Genomic DNA, 26,402 nt, shown 5'->3' with positions numbered 1-26,402 from the left:
TTGTCTCTTCCTTAAATTAGTAGGCTCACTCTAGTTCAAAATAAATATCCTTGTATTACATTCTTGCTTGGTGTAAACTTGATTCTGTCTGAGGCGTGCAACCTAAAAGCCACAGTGACAAAAGGAAGATGAATAATTTCTTCTTCTGTCCTCATATTATGGAAAACTTCTGCACCTTTCCAGGAGACCGTATTGGTGGAAACCTTTATTAGTGTTAAAATAAACAGTGTGCAGCTCCTGCCTCCCCAGACAGAGGAGCAGTGCTCAGAGCAGAAAGCGTGTCCAGCAGCAGGTTTCAGAGCAGGGGAAGACATCCGTACTCAGGACTGGGAGGTGTCAGCGCCTGATGTGAGATCGTCAGTGCGGTAGCCCAGCTGGTTTGGTCGCGTTGCAGGGAAAAGGATAGAACAGCACTCGCTGCACTTCGCCTCCAGGTGAATGATGGCCTTTTAGTGGTGACTGCAGCCGTACCTGTGTCACCTGAAGCCCAAACCAGCATTTGCTCTTAGACTGTGTGTGGGTGGCACGTGCCACTTTGTCAGGGCGATCCTTTCTAATGACTTGTCCAGCTCTTGTCCTGGTGACCGATGCATCTACTCAAAACTTGGCAATACGCTTCACCGCAGGCAGTCTAGGCAATTACACACGTGCATAGACGTAGATCTGAGCTATCCAGGATGTTCAAAAGGTAAAATATGGTGTTTAAAATGTAATATATTTTATATATCAAGCTCCATGTACTTCCCCTGTCCCACATCCTTGCAGTGATACATACGTCTCTAACTCCGCTCCACGTCGTGCAGTCCCCTCCTAGGTACGAGCCGGTAGCTGTGCTCGTACCCTTCAGGAAACAGAGAAATACATAAATAGTCAAGGCATTGTAATAAATAGACAAAAGTAGAGGCTTCAATTAAGTGGTGTGGCTTTTATTAAGTTTTGGATGATGAGCTTTCAGAAAGCTGGAAGTAAGGCAATCTTGTGACCTAAATAATTACGAGACTTCCTTCTGTCTGGGGAAACTAATGAAATAGATTAGCTCAGACTCATTTCATAAAGAATTAATGGTGGAAAACATAATTAATGCCAATCAATATATGTTTGTGAAAATAAACCTTGTGAAATTTAATGTGATTTTTTGATGGAATTGCAAGTTGGTTTGGTAAAAGTAGCAAGATTGGGGTGATAGAGTTCTGTATGGCTTTTGTCTTCCTGCAGTGTGACATTTAGACTACTACAAGTAAGCTGACTCCAACTTAATGAATGATTCCAAATTAATATTGGGAAATTAACACATGGTGCATGTTGAATGGATTAATAATTGCCCACCTAGTAGGGCGCTATTAAATTAGGAACATGGATTCAGTGTTCCATTAAAATCCAGAGTCTCAGGTCTTGCTCGGCCACCATCTTATGGTGCAACTCTGGGGATGCCAGTCAGCTTTGGAGCTCTATATTCCTGGTTTGTAAAACATCAATACTGAATCCAATGCCTTTCTAAAAATACTTACTGATGAAAAATACTATATATTATTATCAGTGGCATTCAATGGTAGTCTTGAACTATCCAGTTTTTGATCTTATGTGTGGTTTTCCTTTTAATTTGGTGGTTTTTTGGTTTTTTTTTTTGCTTGTTTGGGTTTTTTTTCGGTTTTGTTTTTTTTTAATCAGTTGCATGGTGGAAAACCTGGCTACTTTCAAAGTTTTCAAGTAGCCTAGATGTTGTGCTAGGAAGTAGATACACAGCCAGGAAAACAGTGATCCATGTCACTCTGTATTAATTTGATACTCCGTAAACTGGGCCCAATTGCACAGAAATAACTTAATTAAAGCCAACTGTGAGATGACAAGTCAGACTTAAAGAATGGGTGGGCACTTCTGCGCTTAGGAGCAAGGCTTCTGAAAGAGACTGAATGCTCACAGGGAGTATATTCTTGAAGAACATGCAGTTTGTTGGCTGTGGAGCCAATGCAAACTGTGGGGGTCTCACCAGAGCCTGCTGAAGGTTGGTGCTGTCTGTGCAGCTGACGCTGGTGTGATCATCACTTCCAGGTCTGGTATTGGCCCTACAGAAGTACACAAAGTTGAAAGGGTTCAGAGAAGAGTGATGAAAATGCTATGAAAGCATATCATAGAGTGAAAAGATCTCAGGGTTTGTTGTTAGTTTATCCAAGTTTAGTTTAACAAGCAGTTGGAGCACAGACTTCATGTTGAGGAGCCGTTTGACAGAAAAGAGTTGCGCGTGCTAGATAATCAGATGTTTCACAAAGTAATGAGGATTTCAGTGGATTCTTCTTAGCTTATATGACATGAAGATAGGATATTTTTTTTTCTGAAAGTTATCGTCTAGTTCAGCCACAGCTCTTAGGCTCAAAGCACGGATTAATTCCGGGAAGTCTTCTAGACTGTATGAGTTTGGAGGTCAGCAGGAGTGATCTCAGTGGTGCCTTCTGGCTTTATAATCCAGGAATTGAGTCAATTAGTGATGTGATTTACTTTTTTTTTTTTTTCCTCTGTTTAATTCCAACCCTACCTTTCTTCTCATTTATCTCTTTTCTGTTTACTTTTTGTTATATCAAAGTTCCTCCTTTGCAGGATGAAAGAAGAGCTCCCTGTTTAATTTAAGGAGTTTTTGTCTGATGTTACTCAGGCCAGGATTTGGTCTCGCATCCATCCTAAGACCGCAAAAGAGTTTAGATGCTACAGATAGCCTTGAGATGAAGTCTGATCTCATTTTCACCTGTGTGCCGCAGGCCAGGCTGTGCCTGCATGCTGCCAGGGGACCAGCCCCCCTACCCACCCATGCCGTCCCATGTGCCCTGTGCAGGGGCTGCTCTGCAGCCCACAGAAAGCCTGCTCCAGGTGAAGTTTCATCCCTCATGAAATGGGACTCATGCCGGCACTTAATTGCTATTGTGCATGCAGAAAGGAACATGCTGTACTTTAAAACTATTAAATATCTGGGGTTTTTTTTAAGTCGATGGTGTCTGCAGAGGAACTAGAAGTTTAATCAGTCAAGAACGAAGAGCTGATGTGAGGCCAACCCCAGAGCAGAGGCTGTCAGAAGCCCTAGCGAGCAGTGCTTGCTTTGTGCTGCGTCTGCCGGAGGCACGAGGGATGCAGCGAGGAGCAAAAATGTGCTGCGAGCCCAAAGCTGTGGGCATGTCCTGGGACTCGGGCCACGCTCGACAGGCTGGAGAGGCTGTCAACTCACAACTGTATGGCTGTAATTCTCTTGCCTCTGTTCGTCCTCACACAGAATGACCAAAATTAGGCAGTTTCCCCCCCGAAACAGCCATTTTGCTGCACACAAGGGCTAAAAATTGAATGTGGTGGCTCTTTGGCGTGGAGCAAAGCCTCCATATGAGAGGTGCCACCTAAAAACAAGCCCCGTGGAGCTGCGCAATATGTCTTGCAACAGCTTTCTGTCATCTCGGCAGGTTTTTCGGCTTGAACTCGCACCCCTGCCCATCCCTCCCCCTTCTCGCTGCCAACACGGTGCTTAACAGCATCTGCGATCCGTGGCCTCCGTGGGTATGGGGGTTTTGTGTTTGTACACGCGGCTCCGTGCGGGTGCGGGTGCAGGGAGGTCGGGGGCAGGGCAAGACCCATCCTCTGCCCCGGCAGCGCGGCGAGGTGGGGGGGCGCGGGGGCGGCCGCACCGCCGGGCGGTGACCGCGCCTTGAACCGGCCCCGCCGCGGAGGCGCGCTCCCCCCGCGCCGCGCGGCGCCGGGCTGCGGTGCGGCGGCGCCGCCTGGCGGTGGCGCTGCAGACCGCCCTCCGCGCTGCGGACCGTGCTGCGCCCCGCCCGGCCCGATGCCGCCGGCCGCCGCGGCAGCGGAGCAGCGATGTGCCGTGTTCTCTCGGCCCCCAGCGCCAGCGGACGCGCAATTAACCGCCAGTAATCTGCATTTTGATGAGACGTTTGATGGATTTTTAGCGGAGTGCCCGGCTAAATAATTATTTCTGAGTTCGTCACTTACTGTGCAGTTAGGGCTCTGCTTATAGCCCGGCTTTTTTTTTTCTTTTTATTTTTAATTTCCCCCCTGCCCCCTTCCCGTTTTGAAGATAATTCCTGGTTAATTTTGTGTTAAATTATTAATGTGGCTTTCAGGTATTAATATTTTTTGCCAGTGTTTAGAAGCTATAGGGGTGATAAAAAGATAAACTTTAGTTTACGTTGCTGCCGCATGCTGAATGGCAGCTGGTGCGTTGCCCTTGTGATCCAAACTGCTGGTAGAACAAACATTAGCATCTTAATTTTCTGTTAATAACAGAATCTTAATATTATGTTAAAATCTAAATCTTTTGCTATAAAATTAATCAGACTATTTTCTAAAGAGTTTTCAAAATTTACTTTAAAGCTTCACTCTTACAGTGCTTATTCAAGCAAAACTCTAATAGTCCTGCTTGCTAGAATTGTGTTCAAGCAAAAACAACTGAATCTTAATTGGAAGGTTTTCTTTTCCTTTTTTATCCTTTTTATTAGTTTGCCTTCTCCTTCATAAATATACATAATTTATCCTGACAGCCATTTGAAAAACAGAAGTGATAGTGGCAGATATAAGAAATATTTGTTTCTTTAGATTCAATATAAATAATGATTTTTTTTCCCAAAGAATTTACACATGCATAGAAGGGCAGAAAAAAAAATTGTTCATAATTGTGTACCTCATTTATCCAAAGAGGATGATTGTATGTGCAAATTAAACTATTGCATGCACATACTAAATTAGATATTTGTGTGTGCAATTGCTTAATTTGCATGTACAGATTAAGTTAGCCCAATTAATCACTATCATAGTCCAATTTTACACCATTGTGAATCCACTGATGGCAGTAGTGTTGTTTTGCCACAAATGCTGAAATAACATTACTGTGAGATGGGTCCAACTTGTGCACAAGTGAAACATGTGTTCTTGCAAAAAATCGCTGACAAAATGTATTTTATAACATGTCAGTTATCATCACTTTGGAGGATACGTTATTTATGAAAACCAGTTACAGCTATACAATATTTGATCAATTGCTATTAAGACCCCTGCATTAGAACCATGCTTCTCACATCTGGAGCTTTTGTTTGGGCTAATTAGGGTGATGATTGTGGATTCAACCTGTCTTAAATCTCAGATGTATGAAGTGGGCAGATTAAGGACATTTGTTCATAATTAGGATTCCTAAATGGAAATCTGGGAAATGCTTCTTGGAATATTTATAGTCTTGTATGAGCAAGGCTTCTCGTTGTGCGTACAGTATCGTATGAGATAGGTATTGCATTTCTTGGGCAAGCTTGCTTAGTTCCATACACTCTTTCAAACTTGATCCACTGCATGTAATTTCTGTGGAAAACTAAGGGTGGAAGCCATCAAAATTACAAAGCAGCTTTGTAAATACGTGTATGTCACGTATTATGTAAATTAACTTTTTTGGGGACGTGGTGTTTGTCAACCAAATGGTGCCCCGTGTAGCCCTGTGGACACATGTCCTGACATGCCCTCGCTTCCCTTGGCATTGAGGTTGCCAGCCAGAGCCGCTCTCATCCCCGGTGCGCGTTACACCTGAGCAGGCCAATGCACGCTCAGGGCTTTAAGGCAGCGATTACAGATGTAAGCATTTGTAAATATATTTAGGCTAGTTCTCGCTATTGAGTTTTTTCTATTATTTTATTTAACGTATATAGCCAAAATCTAGAACTTCTCCACCCTAAACATCTCTGATAGTGGGAGGCACCTGCTAAACTTTATGCTCTGAATGCTTATGACTATAAGCTGCTTGGCCAATAGGATCCGGTGTGATTTTGGGGGGGTTTGCTTCCACCACAAGAGCTGGCTCCGTTCTGATGGACGTACAGTGTCTTTTTGCTGATATACTTGTGCTGACAGTCCCGAAGCCAAGAGAAGTATATGGGAAGTTTTTACATGAAGTTGGATGAAGCCTGATGTGCTGGTATTTAAGCTGCTGGAAGCATTAGCTGGGCTCAGGTTGCCTACCTGATTCTTTGTGCTTACTCGTGCACGTGGAAACTGGTGCTATAGATGGCTCTTTGCTGGGTTGTTCATGTCCCAGGTTATCAGGTTGTGCTGCAGATAGACCTGCGAACTTCTTCCCATGATGGAGAAGACTGTCGCCACCCCAAAACATGCGGTCTGGCACCTTTGCTGTGTGTCTGCACCCTGGCACAGCGGGGAGCAGGGTCTGCGGGGCAGCCCACCGTGCCCACCTCTGCCGGCGCAGCCCTCTCTGCTGTGCAGCTCCACCGAGCAGCCAGCTCGGGGGCTGCCCCTCAGGTTGCTAAACTGAGCCACCTGCTCCTTCGGATAAAGCTGCAAGGGGAAAAAGGCAGGCAAAATTGCAGAACACGTGTGACTTGTATAGTACATGTGATTTTTTTGTTTTGTTTTGTTTTAAAAAAGAAAGCAGAGTTATTTTTTGACCTGATTTTGTTCATTTTTTTTTTTTTCCGTGGGTGGGAAGTGTGGTGCTACGTTGCATGACTTTGTTTCTCCAAGAAGACGAGGTGGGAAGGGAACGGGAAAGGAAAGTTATAGTTAAAGCGTGAAGAAGAAATATGTCTTCCAAAATATGATTTTTAGCATGTCAACATTTAAATGTGAATTGTTCTGATCAAATATTTACTGCTATCGGGAGCTGTGTAGAACATTAATCTTAATTTGTTTTTCTTTTTCTCAAAAGCAATGACTCCAACATAGCTAGGAGATCTGTGTCTTTAAAAATAAATAATGTAGCAGAACAGCATATTCTTTGGTACAGAAATGCTAGCCTGTGGCATCTTCTGCAACTACAAAGCAGTCTCAAGCGAACTTTCTTCCCTTTTTATTAATAATTCCCTAAATCAATGAAGACTCTTTAAAAGTTCTCCTTCACTTTGCTCCTGCACTTCTCGCAGCTCCGTCTCTTGCTCATGCTGGCTTGTTCCCCGCCATGTATTACACATTTGGATAAATCTGTGCATGTAATTTTGGGAGCGCAGGCTGCAGCCTGCTAATTCTACGTGCAAATACAAAGCGAGTTTTCTCTTGTCCCTTTTATTTTTTTGGTTAGCGCAGAGTTTTGGTTTTTTTCCTGAAGGTGGCAGTGAAAGAAAAAAAATAACTCCCTTTGAAGATTTAGGAATTTTATTACAAAACAGATGGACAAGCACTGTATTTTACCCATTTCCCCTTGTGCCCATGAGCGCTGACAATGAAAACTACAGCTCCTATAAAGTGCTGATCAAATTGTGAAAAGGTGGCCTTTCCCAGCAGCCTGGCACACTCTAGCATTATCCCAGCTTATAAATAAACGGATGGGCTGAGCCACTTCGCCTTTTTTTTTTTTTTTTTTTTCCCTGTTAGTCCTTACCAAGATAATTGAGGATCATAATGGTGGGAAAGGACTGCAGTCATCATTCGCTGCCTGTCAGGTATCAGTACTCATCTTCGTGTCATCCGTCACCATTGAACCACTCTGTCATCTTTCCCCAGCCTTCAGTGCCGCTCCTTCTCATCGTGTTCATTATCTCCGGCTCCGACCAAGCCCCCTCCCCCAGCCCCTGTAAATGCATCTTTGTGCGACTCTCAGTCTTCTGATTATGAATCGATGATCATGTGGTGTAAGAGAGATAGATGGCTTTTAGTTCCATCTTGTCTTCTCTAATTGTAAAATATTAGTTACATTAGACTGTGTCTTTTGATTAATGGAACTTATTTGGAGTGGCCTCTCCCAGCCCTCCCCCTTCCAAAGTCCTCCACTGACTTTTGAGAATTGAGTGATTTCACTTAAAGCAGACAAATAGGCCCTTCAGCAAGGAGATAGCTAAGCTCTAATATTGTGGGCAAAGCAAGCTCACAGAGCCAGAGTTTTGTGTGTGTGTGTGTTTTTAAAGAAAGGCTTCAACTCTGGCTAGACAAATACAGACCATTTATTAACGTACGTACAGCCGTGCTGTTCTGCAAATCCAGCAATTCTTATAAAGCTGCAAAACAGGACCTGGGGCTGAATGCCTTCTGAATTAAATTAATTCTAGGTAGGAATTAAGAGCACCCTGGCTTTCACTTTGGATGAAACAGGTCAGTCCAGAACTTTGATGTATTAATGCTAGCATAAAGTGTTATCTTAATACTCTCTCTTATACTTACAGGACATATCATCAACAAAATGTCTCTTCCCTGTACATCTGACACTGCGAGACATTCGTCCTTTAATACAGAATTTATCTTATTTGGCACTATTTACCTAAACATGGTCTGTTGATAAAGTCCTTGCTGTACAAATGGAAAGGCAGTTGACTAAATCCCTTATTATAAATAATCACTGTCTATCTTTCAGTGTAAATTCAAGGACATGTTCACTTTCAAGCTATCAGTTCAATTAGAAAAGGTCTATTCACTGTCGATGTCTATATCTCATGGAAATAGGAAAGCACAGTTAATAAACAGATCAAACTATTTTAAAAAATAGCACAGTGGATTATGAATTCTAGAGCCCATGCTGATGGTGACACTGTCAAGACACATGCTATACAAAAATATATGCAAAGAGTTTTATCTAAATTTTTTATGCTACCTTCAGGATTTAAATCCGACCTTTGTGCCTCCTCCCCACGATACTCAAATCTGTAACGTTATTTCAGAAGATACTGTCTATAACGTACCTTCCGTATATTAAAATTTAAAGAATAAATGGATACATGTGTAAAATGCTAGTTAAACCTTATTCAATTTACTTCTTTCTATTAAAGAACCGGAAAACTGTTTTGGGGTTGTGAACGACTGTGTGTAGGGCAGAGGCTCAGGATGGATCTTGGCCGCAGAGCCGAGAAGCAGGAGTAGGGGCTCAGGGTCCTATGGCTGTCCTCGCTTTTCCCGATTTCTCTGTGATGAGAGCCAAAAGGCTCTCACTGTGGTAGCGACATGATTATAGGAAAATCTCTCTCATTTCTTTTTATAAGACAACAACTCTCTTTGGAGTTATGGGAAATGCTTGAAAGCAGGAATCCAGAAAGCTAGGAAAAGTGCAAAAAGAAACGTAGATTTTTTTTTTAATATCTTATTATATTAGTCACATCTTATGGAATTTAAAGGAGCTTTTCCAGTGGTCTGGGTCTTGACACTCTGAGGCTCGGACTGGAAAGGCTGTGTATGCAAGGTTAGCCCTGCTGTCCCCCATCCTCGTGCAGCTCCAGTCCTGCGTTCATTTGAGATCAGAATTTGGCTCCTGAAAGGTATTTCCGCACAGTATTTACCACCCTAGAAGGAGTGATTATATTTAATGGCAGAATTTCAGTTGACTTCTCAATATGTATTGAGTTGACCTTTAAGTTAAACCACAGATTAATTTTTTTTTAGTTGTCTCTTTAAGTACATTTATAGACCTCTCTATTCTGATTAGCATAATGGTAGATAGAGAAAAGTTACCTGGGTCAGATTATTTGTTGAAACCAGAGGAACTGCATGGCTTCTCCAGAAGGCAAATATTTTGACTCCCTCTAACCACTGTATACATTAGTTTTGTTGCAAAATTATTTTGGTTTGTACACAGAGAGACCCAAGTGGGTGTCAGTTTGCTCAAAACTGATCAATGGAGCTTGCCATTGAGTTCATATGAGTAAACCTGCTCTCTGGAAGATGATGGAAGTCAACGAGGTTTACATGAGCTTGAGTGGCTCCCCTGTAGGCAGCAGGGCTTGGAGCGAGGCGTCAGGGCGCTAGGTACTGATGGCAGGAGGGTTTGCCTCTTTGCTGCCTGATGTGCTGTGTTTGGCTTAAGTTCTTCAGAGACAGGTATGGATCACTTTAAATCACCAAAAACAATACCCAGACACCCTAAATGGATGCTTTGTGTCCCAGCGCCTATGGAAACTGCGATATCTTGGACATCTACAATTTAAATCAAAAGAAAATCCCCAGTAGCACCTGGTCTTCTGTGTACTGACTGCCACAGAAGTTATTGGAAGGGGATTTTGGTTTTGTTTCCTTTAACATCTCATGGATCTGGTGCATATTCATCATGTGCCCTTTTCTGGGTGGCAACAGTTGGGTTTAGGGACATGGGTAAGAGCTAAAGCCACCCCTCAGCTCTGCGTGCAACACGTACAGCTCTGGGTGACCTGTAGTGATGCTAAAATTACCACCCTCCCAATTAGCAGCCAGTGGTCCCTTGCTGGCCAAGGGGGCTCCAGGCTGCAGGCGAGTGGTAGCCGGGATGACGCTGCCCGTGCACCTCTGCAGGTGATGGGCTGGTGGCCCCTCACGCACCCAGCGTCCTCAGGGCCTCTGTCCCTCTCACACTAGAGGCAAATACCTCATAAAAATAAATGCAAAAATAAATACAAAAGGAGCGTGGATTCAAATTGAAGCAATGTAATGTGCCAGCTTTTAGCCCCAGGCAAATTTTCATGTCTCTCTTATGAATCTTTGTGAGTAAGGGTCAGGCTACAAGGCCCCAGCTCGGAGACAACTTACGCTCATGTATTGTGTAAGCACGTGTGCATTCCCACACAGGTCTGTGGGATGACTTACAGGCTTTAGAGTACGCATAACCTTCAGCAATTTGCTGAATCAGGGCCTAAATACTGAAATATTCTTTAATAGTGCTGGCTCCACAGTGAAACTCTAGAAGGCACATTTCCCTCTCAGTGTCTCTCCATAAGACTCATCAATGGTAATGGAGTTACATTAGGCACATCTAAAGTTAATTATACAGTTACCTCCCTCTTGGCCCCTGTTTGTCAAAGAGAATATGATAAAACAAAAATCCTCTGTCTTCTAACATCTATTTTTATCTGAATTTTGATCTGCCATCTAGACAAAAAGGGCATACGAAGAAGACCTTGGGTAGGTGGGTCTGGGTGTTTGTTAGCTGAGAGCTGATGTAGGAAATGTTGTGTTAAGAAAACCTGCAGAAAAAAAAATCTATGAAAACCAAAGCAAAAGAAATATTTAGGGCAGGTTGTTAATAAGTAGTAGAAAAGCTCTTCCTGTTTAAAATTAACTGGATGGGTTTTAGAGGTACTCATTTATTTCAGAATATGGGTTGAGAGGTATGCTTCAGTTGGAAAAAAACAGATGCTAGTGTTTGCTAAAAAATCAGGAATTTATAAGGAAAAGATGAGGTTGACTGAAGGAGTAGATCTAGAAGTTCTGCAATTCACTGCATACTGGAAAATAAATAATTTTTATGTTTGTTTGGTTGGGGTTTTTTTAACATGATCTCACAGTTAAATATGGTGAACCAAAATCCTCTATCCCAAATACAGGTCTCTGAATGTCTTCATTTTGGTGTATGTGCACATTGCTGAGGGATGCCAGGTTTGCTGAGGGATCCAGTAGCTTTGACACACTTCCAGTTTGCAGTACCTGGAGTGAGCTCAGTTGCTAATGCGTTTTGCATGCAAGATCACTGTTCTTCAGCATGACAGCTAAGAAAAATGTCATTTTATTTTTAATTGGAGCTGGGGACAATTTGGAAAAAAAAAAATAAAAGAAAAAAAAAATCTGATTCTTTGTTAGAGATTTGTTCCACAAGAGTCCAGTCAGAAACCTTCTAGTACTTAATAAAGTCAAATTCCTCGCTGAGCGCTCCCGTGAGCTCCCGTGGAAGCCAGTGGGAGTTGCGCTTGAGTACCAAGGGCAGCATTTTGCCCTTAGGACTGAATTTCCCAACTGAGTATTCTTTTAGACTGTCTTTTGATTAACAATCTGTTTGCAGCAGGCTAGGGCCAGCGAGGCAGCGTATACCCCACTGTTCAAATCTGTGGCAAAATATTCTACGGAGCGCTACTTAATAAAAATCAACTTGCTCCAATAGTCATTGAGAAATACCTCAACTGTTAGCAATCAATTGAGGGCTGAGTTGGGGAAAAAAAAAATACAAAAGGACATCAAAGAGGTTCTCATTCCCAGTCTATTGCTCTATTTAAGGGTCCTAAAATTCAGTGAGGTTGTGCGCTAAATAATTTGTAAGCCTTCAGAACATCCAGGTTATTGTTTGTGGACAGATGGTGCATCACATTTTATTGCTTATTCCTTCTGTGGTTTCTCATATGCAGGACTGATGTGCACTCTGAAGTCTTTGTTTCCTTGCTAAAATCTCTAATCTAAAACAGGCAATCAAGCACACAGACAGTGCTTCAGAAAGCATAATCATAGTTTTAAAAGGAGAAAAAAAACATTTCGGCTGCAGTTAGGAAGCAGATGTGTTCCCTGAAAATACGAAAGGTTATCAGAAGTATTAAAATAGGAAGATAGATACGGAGTTCAGGCGCGCTGGGGAGAGTGTGTATTTTATTTCAGTACCGCAGGGTAGGTGTGCCTTTTCCTAGGCTACCTGCTTTGTATCTAGCTCTCTGTGGAGGCTGGTGTAGCAAAAGCCTTCGGAGACCGGCTTTTGCTTCCACCTTTCCCCCGGAGATGGGCAGGCTTTGTCTTTTACAGGCGAGGAGCGGCCGTGTTGTGATCCTGGAACCGCCGCTGCCCCGAAGAGTTAAATCATGTTGATATACAGGAAGGAAATGAAATAGACTAACTCCACTCTTTTCTTCCTACGGATTTTTCTTTTTATTCTGAAGATAGAATTACTGTTTGTAAGCATCTGAAAGTCATTAGTGGCTCTGCAGTCTGTCAGGTGCCGACGCAAAAAACTGCTGAAACTGAACGGGTTCCTGTGCAGAGTGCTGGGAATTTGTCATGTGCTGATGAGCAGTTATAATAATATATGAGCAAATCACAAGCATTCTGCAAATTAATCAAATTTTTTTTCCCCTTCTCCCTTGTCTCTGGGAGAGTGGCTTTGCCGGCAGACGTAGGTGAAGCAGTTTTACTCACAGATGGTAGCTCTGGCATCAGATGGAATTTATATAACAGTAATTCTGATTTCCTGCCAAAGTAGCACTGAAAACACCAGGGAGATTGTACAAGACAAGTCATGTGGTTTTGCTGAGGTTGTTGTGGGAAGTTTAAAGGGGGAAATCTCAAATTTTCCTCTTTGCATTTATTGTTTTAGCCTGAAGGGCCAGAAATTGTACGCCATTCTGCCATAGGCGAAATCCAACACATCTTTTTTTATGAATTGCGCTGAAAGAGTGCTTCCCAGCTGTTGAAACTGCTGGCGGGGAGGCAGCCACATGCCTCCTCAGCTTTTCCCTTTCCGTACGAGGATTAAAGGAGGGAGGGTTCAAAAGGTTGCGGCACTACATGTTGGAGTGAGGCAGGGTCTCCCTTCCCAGGAAGCGATGCCATGTTCACTTAGGTTATACTCCCTCTGGCACAGCAAAATGGGGGGGTGGGTGGGGGCTTCGCTAAACGTACCGGCAAAGGCTGTTCCTCCTCGTTAAAATGGGGGTTTTCAATGAGGTTAGTCGAGTAGATTAAGGTTATTAGTTGCGTCTCCACTGACATTTCCAGTTTGGTAAGTAAAACGCAGAAACGTGGGGTTTTTTTTTACCCGTCTAGGGTACGCACGGGGTACGCTCATTACACAGCGCAACGCGTACCCGTGCGCCGGTGGGCCCGATCCTGGCCCCGCTCAGAGCAGCGCGGGTCTGTTTGAACCGCTGGCCTGTGACGTGGGTGTGGGAGCAGAATCAGGCCCTGTGGCTTTTGAATCAGATCGTGCTTTTAAAAACAAAAGCCGTCTTCCCTAGAAAAAAATATGACGGTGTTTTTATAATAGCAGCGTATTGAGTAATGCGCGGGGCATAGCAAGGCTGCTGTGACACTAAAAGAAAAAAATAGAGGCGAGCAGAAAGGGAGAACTTTCAGGGGCTGTTTTTAATAAAGAGGTGAATTCTTTCTGCAGTAGGAAAAATGATAAAAAGATGGCGTATCAGCTACATTATGCAACAAAGTAATGCTGCTGTGTTTTTATAATGTAAGGCACTGCCCATTTGTTTTGGTTTACGTGACTGCAGTGAAATAAGTGGATTAGACTGAAACTTTAGCATGCTTCATTGCAGCTGGTTGCAGACATCTGTCATTCCTCAGCCATACATTCTGGATCACGCCAAGAAGAAAAAGCAAAGTCTGACACCTTTCATTTTAGAGAGCCTTTTATAGAAAAGAAAAGGAGAAGGGGAGAAAGCATTTCCTTTGTGACTTAATAAAAAAGACACTTTTTCTACAACAGCATCAACACTACTTTCCAGAGGGAGAGGTCCTGCAAAGTTAATGCTCAATTTATTTTTTGCAGCCTTTTAATTTTTACCGTTTGAGCTCCTGATTTGTTGAATGGGATGTGATAAAAATATGTTTGGTTTTGTATTTTTTTTTTTTTTTCCAGAAACGTTACCTATATGTACACCTACACAGGAAGCACGCCTGGTGAGGGTGGGCTGCTGCGCGTCCCCGTGCGGGCTGCGCTGGTGGCAATTCAGTGCAGCCATGGCTTGTGATGCTGCGGCCTTGTCGATAATGAGTTGTTCTGCGAACCACACTCACAAAATCCCATAAACAGATAATAGTAATGTTTTAGCGGAATGATTGGTGGGGTTGTGAGCTGCTTGTGGATAATTTGAAATATTAGCTATTAGTGAGCTGGATATTTATTTACTTAAAGTGTTTTGTTTTTCCTCAGTCTCTTTACTAACATGCCTCTGTAGATGGAGAATCACAGGATACATAGCAAGTTATAACGTGACAAAATCCCATCCAAATTAGCCCAGTTACGTAACAAAGGAACAACAGAAATTAAAGGAAAGCATACTTAGCCTAAGTGACATCATACATGCAGAAAATGATTCTAGCTTAGGGTCCCACTTCAGCAAACATTACGGCACATGGATAATTCCAGCTCGTCCCGTTTTGGTGATTTGTGAACACGGGGCTGATGGGGAGGCTCCCGGTCCTTACCTGGCGGTGTGTGGAGGGGCAGGTCTCTGCCTGGTGCCGGCTGTGTGGCTGTCCTGTTAAACGCCAGCTGCGGGTGTGACACAGTGAAATGTGGGCAGGAAAAATTTAGAAGGCTGAGTGTGAGATTTTTTAAAATTCCATTCCCCCAAATAAAATAAATAAGCTCGAGACAGTTGCCCAGAGTGAAGGAGAAAATGCTATTGTATTTCTGAATTGCTAGGCAGAATGAAAGATATTTGGTAGCAAAATATCATCACTGGCAAGACCTTTCCTATTAGCACCTCTGAATTGCACGATCTCTTTCCTAAAATCCCAGTGCCACCGGTACTCCATTTATTCTGAGAAATCATAGGTACATTAAATTAAAATGGAGCTTCATTCCAGAAGTCCTAAATGCTCCCTGAAATAATAAATATTTACTGATACAATTACAAAATATGACACAACATTAGACAGAAAACTTGCGAATGACCTAGTAGGAAAACAGAGATATTTTGCTCAAGGGGGTTAAACAGAGATATTTTGCTCAAGGGGGTTAGAATGGGAATGTAATGTTATTGATGTGATTAAAACAAGTCAAAGAGTGAACAGACAGAACAATTAGTTGAAATTTGTAAGTAAAGGCAAAGGTGGGACTCTGAACATTTTTCGGTAAGCCTGCCACTTACCTTCAAAATACATTTCCTTAGTTGCAGTCTACTTGGATCCCCAAAGCACATGGGAAACAGGAGGCTGTCAGAGAGCTATAACCCACTTGCTCCCCGGGCACGGGTACCCCTCTCCTCTTGTGCGGAAGGGCCCAGGCACCAAGGATGAAGGGATACGCTGGCTCGGCCTCCAGGCTTTGGGAGAACGAGAATTGGTACCGGAGTGGACTCATGGCTGGGGATGAATGCTCATATTTTTGGCCAAGCTGTTGTGAGTTTAGGATTACAAAGAGTATTACGATAGGGGAATTTATAAATTGCCATAACCATTGCCATTAAAAATTTAGTCAGAGGTGGCCTGCTCTTTACAACAGGTACCTAATGCCCTTGATAGGAACTCTGTCCTCTACTTATGTGTATAAACCAAAGTAAATAAATATGAAAAATTAAATGTAATTAAATTTCCCAAAGCATGGGACAATGATAGTCTGGCATTTCAAGCTCAATCAATGACAGCATTCCCACTAACCTCATTTAGAGCCCACTGAGGCACCGGGCTCGTAACTCATGTTGTCATGTCAAAACCCAAACTGGTGTGCTGCTGTGCGCGGGGTGCTGCTCCGCGCCGGGCAGACGCACCGCTGGCAGCCATCTGAAATACAGAAGTCCTTGGAAAGCAGGGTCTTCAGTTGTTTTTCAGAATTTTTCTTTTACAAGGTTCATATAATGTTTAGTATTTGTTTAGGAGGACCTTTTCAGCTATGCTGCTGCTGCTTTTCCTTTTTTTTTCAGGAAAAGATCAGTTTCCCTTCTAAATCAAAAGTTCCTGTGTGAAAAGCTTACTCTTCTGAAAAAGAAACAAATTCTGTGTTAAGTGTCTGGAGCTGAGTAATCCTGTTACTTTATCAGCTCAGCAAGAAATGGGAAATGTTTGTTTTCCCGGGAATTGCAAGTCTGTTTTACCCTTGGTGACTTCACTAGCCATTCAGTAATTTGCTTGTATTTAGTGTGCTGCAGACGGTTAGCGAGTTCCTCATTCTACTTCCAAATAATTATAATTTCTATGCTTTTTATAGCAAAGGTTACAAGTGTTAAGTTAGTAGTGTTTTCCATAATTTTGTGACTGGTTTGTTTAATAAGTTAAAAGCATATGTATGAAGGACAGTGGCAGAATTTTCTGCTTGTTTCTCTTTATTGTGAGTGTCCCCGTGGCTGTTAGCCTCTGTGTCGCACTGATTTACCTTTGGCTGTTTTACAGAGCAGGGTTTGTTTGTGGGATTTTCTTTCTCCTTTTACTTTTAAAGGAAATTTAGTGTGTGATAGTGATTGTAACTTCTTGAGGCAGGAACTGAACTGTTACTTTCAGTACAGTTTGTATTTTAGGGTGAGTGTATGAAATTAACTTAATCTTTAAATAATATGTGTTAAAGACAAAGCGTAGTGTCAACTTTTGCTTATCCCTGCCATCACTAAACTGTGTAGTATACTCATCAGCAAGTTAAAATACCTATTCAGAAACTCCAAGCACTGTATAAAATACTAAATCAAGAGCAGACTCCACCTTTGACTACATTTCAGAAAAGCCATGTAGGTATCTGAGAGTTTAATTTGATCCAATGAATGAAGACTTTTTTTTTTTTTTTTAAAGTAAAAATCCTTGAAAAAAATTAGTTACAGATTAGGTATTTTCATTCTCCAGCTCTTCTGCAGCCAATGGTGGTTCAGTCATTTGCCATCCTGCTACTGCAGGCACCTGTAGACTGAGTGTCTATCTCGGCAAAATGCGAGGGCCGTGGTGCCATGGCGTGGCTTTGGGATGGGTGCAGGCCTTGGGACGGTGCCGTACACCACTTTAATCCCTACAGGAGATTCCTTCTCGATCGTTAGCCTGCCATGATAAACTTCACAGGTGGATAAATCCTACTGGTTTTAGGGAAATTTTTCCAAACATCCTTAATGCCTTTATTTAGGATCAAGCTGGTGGCTGTGTTTTGCCATGAGCTGGGTCTTTACCCCAAACTTATCCTCCCCTAATTAAGATCTCTCCTGTAACCTAATGCAAGAGAAAGGCTCCTCCACATGGGAGTTCATGTGTTCGGACCTGAGCTGCCCCTGGAAATGTCTGCTCTGTATTAGCAAGGGGGGATTTAGGTAACTAGGTGCCTTATCATGAATGATTCCTCTGATTACTCTTAGGACTATTTGCAGGATTAAGCCTGGTAATGAAGGACTTCACTTGAATGGAGAGTCGTTAGGGGGCTGCCATAGCTTTAGGTGTTCCCCTGGGAAACACACAACCCAAAACCTTAGGTTTGGTAGGTGAATATGTTCCAGGCCTTCCTAAAATGCAAATACTTATGGTTTTTTTTTTTGCATATACTTCTACAGTAAATGATCAAAAAAAGCCTCAGACAAGGCTTTTCATTTTTATGGCTTTTCCTGGTCAACGTGAAATAGAGAGTTTTTAAAATTTAATTTCCTTTTTTTTTTTTGTCATCCAATAAACATATAAACTTCACAGAATATTGTAATTTTCCCAGAAGACCATCTTGGTTGGTCTTGGACCTGTGTGTAAATAAACATATACTTTTCAGTTGTTTTATAAAAACTTTTATTACATATGTGAACCTGATTGGATGTACTTTAATCTGTCTGGTATTTTGGGAGTTTCATAAAATGCATATTTTGAGACCAATAAAGTGGAATGGCTCGATCAAAGCCATTATTGTCTATTGGACAAATATACTCAGCGTTTTCCCATCGATACTGTTGTGCTCCAGATCAGAATGGCTGCTTGAGAGCCATTCCACTCTCCTGGGTAATGCATATAGTACTTGGGATGTTTGCTGTGGATAGTAAATGTATTTATGAAAATTTATACGTTAAAAAAAGGAAGTTGCAGTAGCCAAGATTTAAATGAAAATAATTCTCCCTTTGGAAATGCTTGTTATTATGCTGTAATAGCATTACTTTAAAATGGCAGCATTCACCAGGATGCCTGGGACCTGGAGGCTGTGGTCTGAGAAAGCCATGAGTTCAGTCCAGTAGTCACTGCCAGAGAATTGGAGATGCTCAAAAAGTCTTTCTTCCTACGCGGAAAGCACCCAGCCGTCATTGCCTGCTGTTACTTCTGAGGCAGCACGCACTTCATCTGTTTAAAGATGGTTGTACTTCAAATACAAGCTTGTGTAGGAAAAAAGATTTAAAGCGTCTCTTCCCGGGGAGTTCCGGGCTTGCTGATGGTTTGAATGTGGCTTGCTGACTTTGCACTGCAGCAGATGGGGTGTTACCTGAACCGTTCCACCAGCAGCATTGCGGGACCAAGCATCTTGGTGCAGGAGGTGGTGGCCATCCATCCTAAACCGCTGCCACTGGTCCTGCAAGAGTGCCTGGTCATGGCCAGAGGTGGTCCTGGCCATTTGGGATTGCTACAGCAGCCAGGAGGTCAGGTCCAGATCTTCAGTGTCCACCATCTCAACTGAAAAGATTTGCCTCCAAAAAATTCAAACCTTTGAGGCTTTTCAAATACTTCTTAGTCAGGGAGTAATTTATTTCTTTTACAGAGGTAATTGCTGTTATTTTTGATTTTCACCGGAAGGATATTCTTAAACCAGGCAAAGAAATCTGAAATGAGTTTGCTGTATTGCATCGCAGTAAGTGCTATAGCCATTGGCCATCTAAGGAAAAACATTCTGTCAGATAATCATGGCCATTTTTGCATTTTAAGGGAACAAATGTCATATCTAAGAAACACAGTTTATTCAGGGCTTAATTATAATTTATAGTACATTGCACAGCATTTGTTTTCTGTTCATCATTTTATTGCTCTTCTGCCTTTTCCCTAAATTTATGCATTAAATTGTGTGTCTGTGTGTCTGTATCTGTGTGTATATATGTACACATATGCAATATAATAAAAAGTGGTGCAGTGGGGACAACAGACGGCTTGTGTGTGATGTATTATTGGCATTTTTCTTTCAAATTACCGTTTTCTTGCTGCTTTGGGAGAAAGCCATGATTTTGCTGTGATTAGTACACTTTTAACAATCTGGAATAAATTCCTGATCTTATTCATGTGACTACTCCAATGCCCATTTTTACGTTTTAGTGCAAACCCCTACATATGTGCCTGTAATACCACAAAAATAAGACGTTTCTTTGTGGAAATTTTTATAGAATTTGGATGCCGATCAAATATTTTTAGAAGTGGAGAATTAATGCGGCTTGACCATGTAAATGATCTTTTTAATGAAAAAGACTTTAGTATTCATCAGTCTTTTCCTCTCTCTCTCTTGTTTGTGTATTCATTCCTTTGTGCTAATCTTAAATAATGGATCCATATCAAAGTTAATAAAATAGTAACTATTAACAGTGTTTGGATTACAGTAAGTAACCCAGTGATACTTCATTGACATTGACGTTTTATGTGTTCCAATAATACATTTTGAGTTTTAAAGATAAGACAAAGCAAAATAGGTTTGGCAAGTATTTGAATCCTTAACAATTCGTAGGCAATGGCTTTGTTTCAATCCAAGGCCCCTGCTTTAAACAGACTTTCCTTTAAGTGTTCCTAAACCCTGGACTTTGAGATCCATGTCTTTCTCAAAACGTGCATTTTCTGACTCTCTTCAGCTGATGCACCATGTTGGGCTGCATCAGTCATGCTAAGTTATGAAACCTAACGTGATGTGACTGATGCAGGCTGACATGATGTGTCACAAAGCAGCATATCAGACCACAAACTTGAAAAAAAGAAAACAAACTTTTTTTTTTCCCTCAAAGCCTAAATTAACGACACAGCATATATTTTTTAAAAAGATGGACTAGTTTCAAATGTTGAGGGATTTTTCTAAATATTGGGCCCACAGAAAAGTTCTCCATCCTGACCAGAAAGTACTCCCATCCACACTCCTTGTTCTCTCCAGCGTACAGGCAAAACTAGAGAAGATGATGAGCCTAGGTCCTCTCAGCACTGCTGCTATTGCTGGGTCTGGTCCTGAGTTTAGTTCACTTTTAGAGGACTGGCTTCAGCAGGCGCCGGAAGTAATCACCCTTCCTGGGGAAATCCGCACCTTCTAAAAATAGTCCAGCTACCATAGTTGCCATTTTAGCTATTTTTTTAGTTATTTTCTGCTGCTCCATTTCTTTAGATAGTCAGCTTCCATCCAGAGGATTGCAAAGCCTCTTTGCATGCTCAGTCACAGACTTCACAGAACATTGCTCCACAGCAGGATTGTTTCAGTTGGGAAAAATATATCGTCCTCTATCCTCACTTTTTGATCTGAGAAAGATGCACCATAATTTGCCCTCCTTTAGTCTAATTCTCCTTACTAAAAATGTAAGGCATTACACATTATTTTCTGAACTATTGGGAAGATTTCTTTTCTTTTCTTTTTCTTTTAAGGGCTTTCATATAATTTTATTGGAAGATATATGGTGGGTAAAATATATATGAACTATAGCTTGCTAAGAAAGAACCTACCAACCACTGCTAGATAAAACATTATAAATTTATTGCCAACTTATCTGGGAAGGGTTATTTTAAGAGCCTGCTGCCCACAACAAGTTTTTGTGCTAAAATTAATGGATGGGATACCTAAGAGAAATGAGCATTTTCCTTCACCCCTTAGTTACAAGCAAATTGCAGATATTGTTATCTTTGCAAGTGAGAATAATCTCTAGTTTTTGTACTACTTCTGCTGTAAACAATGTACCACTTGCTTTCCTATGACCCTCACTCTGTATACATATTTATATATTATTCATACTGGATTAAAAATGAATGTGCTCTTTACCACAGTTGTACTGCATAGTGACAATACAAATTAACTTATTGTGTACTTACTTTTCACAAGGCAGTGATGTGAAATTTTGATGGCCTGAAAAAGTAAGTCGTGGGGGAGGCAATGCAGAACTGAATCCTTGTAGGTGCACTTTATATTGTCTGATTTATTAAAGTGCATTGAATTAATAAATGACATTCTCCTCAAGGAATTGCACGGGTTTGAACTTGGTTCGGTGGTGGGCAGAAAGAGTTTGCTTTTATTCTGGCACGTGTGAGGTTGTTAGCTCCATCTGTGCTTTGTGGATTCCTTGTGTAGAATTTGTTCTTTTCAGGAATGAATTAGGATGGCCATTTAATGATGGCTACCTGGGGGCAAAGCATTAAGGGCTGTGTGGGGAGATATCACGCTGTTGGCTAGCGGTACCAGTTCCAGCTAAAACTGTCTGGTGTGTTTCCGTGCTACGTGATGCTTGAGGGGGTCAGAGGGTGGCTGATGGGTGCATTGTGCGGTTGTCACTTCTGGAGCCCCGGTCGTGCTGTCTGCACTCACTGCACGCTGCTCTGCGAGCAGTTGTCAGGGACATTACACCATCCTGGGTACATCCAGTCGTTGGCCATTGCAGCACATGAAAAGGACGAAATGGACAGAATATCTTTTGCTTTTTCCATAGCATCAATAAAAACAGAGTAAATAAGGCTGGAAGGCAAGTTGTTCCATTCGTAACAACTTAGCAGGGCATCTTCTGTTCTTAGGGAGCGAACCAGTCATTAGACGGTCAGATGAAACGCCAGAAGTACTGGAAGGGAGCTGGTGCTGCTGGTGTAGATAGTCTCTCATCTCAGTGGACGTGACAGTGGCAGACCTTTGTCTTTTGGAGAAAGGGAAAAATCAATTCTACATGGAGTGAGTTTCCTTCCCTTTACCCATCATTTCTCCTGTTTTGGTCGAGGCCCTTTGACACGTCCCTGAACAGAGTATGCTATAGACCCTGTATCTCAGCCTGGTCAGAGGCACTACCCAGGAGGGAGAAAAAAGAAAAGGAAAAAAAGAGTCCAGAACCTAGCCGTGAATTCTAGTGACTTTATCCAGCTCTGACAAAGGGGAAGATGCAATGGTTTTCTTAGATTCCCACCTCCCCCCCCACCCCCGAGTTTTCAGGAAAAATGTCTGGACTTCCTCGTACCCAGACAGTTTTGAGAGTGCTTCCAGCACTCCAGTTTTCAAAACTATTATGTTCCAATTTTTTTTAAGTATATTTGTGCTTCTGTATAGATGTTAGGACTGACTGTAAGAGGCACTAGGGACACCTTCAATCTCTTCGTTGACTATTTCCTCATATCTTCCAGCTGAAATTTTTCTATAAAAGCCCAATCCGATTTCTGTAACATTATCTATATAGGTTTCTTCCATTGCTATTGCTATGAAATTTTCCTCTGAAATTTGACTTTGTAATGATTAGCAGCTTACAGATTTAATTTCTTTTTCCTTATGAAGTTGTTGAGGAAAATGTATTTCTTTATCCCAAGAGGGAACTAGAGGATTGTCCCACACTGCATGCCAAGATTTATGCATAAACATGCATGTTGGAAGTCTTGGGGGGGAGGGCAGTGGTGACATTTCTGACAGTCTTCAACTTGTAAAAGCAAAGGATGGAGGGGATCTTTCCATCCTTGAGAAAGGAAACATGCCTGCAGTCATGGGGCATAGGGCTTGGGTGACTGTGTACTGGCCTTAACACCTCTTTCCTGAGTAGCAAGCAGTATGTTTTAGGGGACTCAGCCCTCAAGTGGTAGTCTTGATGTTACAGTAAAAATGTCAGGTTATCTGAGCAATCCAAAGCACTAGTCCTGGCTCAGGTGAATTTGCTCTGCTAGAGATGCTCATGCTGGTGTGCCGCCAACAGCATGAGGTTAAGACCAGCAGTTGTCCAGGCTCCCGTCTCTGCTGGGAGGACTACGGTAGCATTCCCACTCCGGTATGGGTAACATCAGACCAGTGCACAATAAGCACAATAAGGGTCCATTTGCTTACCCGTTAAATTCCCACCTAAAATCAAGGTGAGATGGTCCCAGCCCCTTCCCGCGAAGCGGGAAACATAGTCCTCCTCCTCTCCTACACCAGCATCTGTTTTATGCCTGCTGGGTAGTACCATGACAGCAAAGGAAAATGTGCTCCTCAAATGTGGAGATAGGGTATTGTTTTTCACTTATCCTGGCTTTATGTAGATGGTCTGGCACATTTATTTATTCATTTATTTGAGCAAATTAAAGCAAGCTAAGCGCATTTGACCTCAGATGGTCCTGGTTTAAGTTAATTTGAGAGACAAAGCTCATAAAGTTCCAGTAAAACACATCAACAACTTCCCAGCATAGGTTGAAATGTGATTGCTGAAACATAACCTCCAAAACCAGATACAGCACGGAGATTCAAAATCACAATAATCTGAAAAATATACGAGACTGTATCGATAGGCTTACTAAGAAGTGATGTCTTTCATTCATGCCTTCATTTTGCAGTCAGTTGCTGTTTTGCCCACAAGAAATGCATCTATCAGATTTTGTGCATTAACATTCCTTTTCTAATCTAGCTTGGACATTTTATTTTAAAGCTGGTGATAACCTCAGGCCCCAGTCCAGCAGACACTTGCGTGCTTGCGTATCTTTACTCGCAGGAGTAATCTCACTGGAGTAAATGTTTGCAGGTTCGAGGCCTTGGTTATCTCAATGCATTATTTCTTTCCATTAAAAAGTAATCTGTGTGATTAAAATAAAACATACAATTCTTTACTCAGAAACCCACCCAAAGACAAAGTGTGTTTATTAGACTAAGGGTCTGCACATTGTCATCCCTGAATTGCACTTCAATAAAAAAGATAATTAACAAATGTAAAAGCAGGCAGTCTCGCACATGATTGCACTGTATTTACAAGAGTTTAGTTTGGATCGCAGGCTGACGGATTTACGGCTGGGTCTGCAGAGGGAGATGAAATAGCTGCACTTTTCTGGAAAATCCAAAGCAGACAATTTTTAAAATGCAGTTCCTTTAACTAGGGATCATGTGGGTAGCACAGATTTCTTATTCTCGGTGAAGACAGCAGCAATGTCCTCCATCCACAGGAGAGGTTTCTGCTGGGGGGCTCTGGCGCCTTTGGTTTTGTCAGGCTGTGCAACGGGTGGGTTTGCAGGTGCTGTGTACGTAAAAGAAAAAACTAACCAGATTTTCGTCTGTCGCGCAGGTCACAGGCCTTTCCAGTGCAGATACTGCCCGTACAGTGCCTCTCAGAAGGGAAATCTGAAGACCCATGTTCTCTGTGTCCATCGCATGCCTTTTGACAACAGCCAGTATCCCGACCGCAGGTTCAAGCGCTCCAGAGTTGACTCCGAAGCTTCTGGGAATTTGGAGGAACCTGCAGCTGTCAAAGCAGGGAGCTCGGCAGAGCTAACGGAGGAGGGCAGCAAGGCCCAGGAGTGATGCAGCTCGGTGGATCTGTCTCCGTACTGCAGTAGCCTTTTACACCGGGTTTAGATATGCGTTTGGGTGAGGGTCGGCTCACTGCCTTCCAAGGGAAAGAGTAGCGTGCAAATCCCAGAAGTGTAGAGGATGCTGAAAACACTCAAATATGTGTACATGTACACGTACACAAACACATACATGTACAGATATATTTACACACACAGAGATATTCAGTCATACACACATTGAATATATATCTACACACACACACACACAAAACACACACATTCCATACATACTTGTGTGTGTGTGTTTAAATATATATTTTACACACGCAAAATAATTTTCCAGCCCTTGAAAACGGCTGCTAAACTGTTACCTGGCAACAAGTACTTCCAAACAATGTAGGTGGGATAATAAAGTGATTTAAAAATGTTGGGAGGTCGTTAGTTATATGAAAAGCAGGGCAATTTAAAACTTTAAAGTGGTCTTTGTCCAAAAATAATGCTCTTAACAGAAAAATGATACCGGCAAAACGATTTAGTGTTGCCTTGAAGATTGAGGGGCTGTGTTTTCATTGTTGAAAACACCTTTATAATATGACACCAGCTGCTGTCATTTGCCTAGCATAGTAATGAGATGTGTTGGTAGACTGCCATGGTGCCAGTCTGACTGGAGCTGTCATTGCAGAGAAAATCAATTCAAGTGGTGTTGCAACTGCGGTACCGGAGAAATCTGAGACGGCCCATAAGCTAGGGTCAGTACTGACCTATATGGAAAGGTATTGTGATATTACTTTTTTTTTTAAAAATGCAGCCAAATGAATCAATGGTTAGAAAAAATCTGCAGCGCAATGCGTGATTGCGGATTTGAAATGTAATTCCATTTTTTGTAATCATCTTGCAGTATTGAGGGAAATACTTTCACTTTTTTTTTTTCCTTATTGATGAAGAAGTAAGTTGCTATAAAAGTAGAAGTACAATATATAGAAATATTGTTTAGTGAAACTAGTCAGCCTTATCTGTAGAAGGTGCTGGTCAGAAACAGAATTTTATTACATAGAAGGTTGGTAATTTTTTTTTCTTCTTCTGTTCTTTTATTTCCTTGTTGTTTTCTTTCAAACTTCCTTTAAATTTTTTTTTTTACACTTGAATGAAGAACTCCCCAGTCACAGTTAATTTTCATGTGTTAGCTTTTGTAAGTGTTACAGACATAGTGCAGAAGTTTCTTCTGGAGCAAGCTCTTATAAAGAAGCTTGACCTAAAATATGAATCCAAACTTCCTGCTCTTTGTCTCTAATGAAGGAAAGTGTTTTAGCTGATATTTCTTTGGTTTTGTAAAACAAATGTGTTCTATATTTTTGCAGATTTTAGCTTTTTTACTGATTGGATGCTCCAAATTTAGTAAGGACTTTGTCACATAGGAAGCTTTTGAGAGACTATAATGAGCCACATACCTAAAAAACCCATAAGAAAAATAACTAAAGGTTTATTCTGAAATTCTCTGAATGGCATAAAATTTTAGCCTTCTAGTGTACTTCCTTTGATAGAAGCAAAATTGGTGCTGTTTATTGCGATGGTAAAGAAGTATTAACTTCTTCTAAAACAAAATAATCCAGACTTAAAAAAAAAAAGGAAAAAAAAAGTCAATATTTCTTTGCAGGCTGGGAGCA

General features: G+C 41.8%; 1 protein-coding gene across 1 annotated transcript in view; it reads left to right on the top strand.

Annotated features, from left to right (window-relative positions):
- ZNF536 (zinc finger protein 536) overlaps window positions 1–25,111 on the top strand; it is a 244,411-nt gene extending 219,300 nt beyond the window's left edge. The window contains exon 6 of the mRNA XM_086758131.1: window positions 24,513–25,111. Coding sequence (XP_086614257.1) covers window positions 24,513–24,748 — 236 coding nt within the window. The 3' untranslated portion in view covers window positions 24,749–25,111. The remainder of the gene's footprint in view (window positions 1–24,512) is intronic.
- The last annotated feature ends 1,291 nt before the right edge of the window (window positions 25,112–26,402 follow it).

This window comes from Chlamydotis macqueenii, chromosome 13, assembly GCF_036417535.1.
Source record: "Chlamydotis macqueenii isolate bChlMac1 chromosome 13, bChlMac1.mat, whole genome shotgun sequence".
Lineage (NCBI taxonomy): Eukaryota > Metazoa > Chordata > Aves > Otidiformes > Otididae > Chlamydotis > Chlamydotis macqueenii.
The sequence above is the reverse complement of the archived record's forward strand: the minus strand, read 5'-3'. Positions and strand labels throughout refer to the sequence as shown.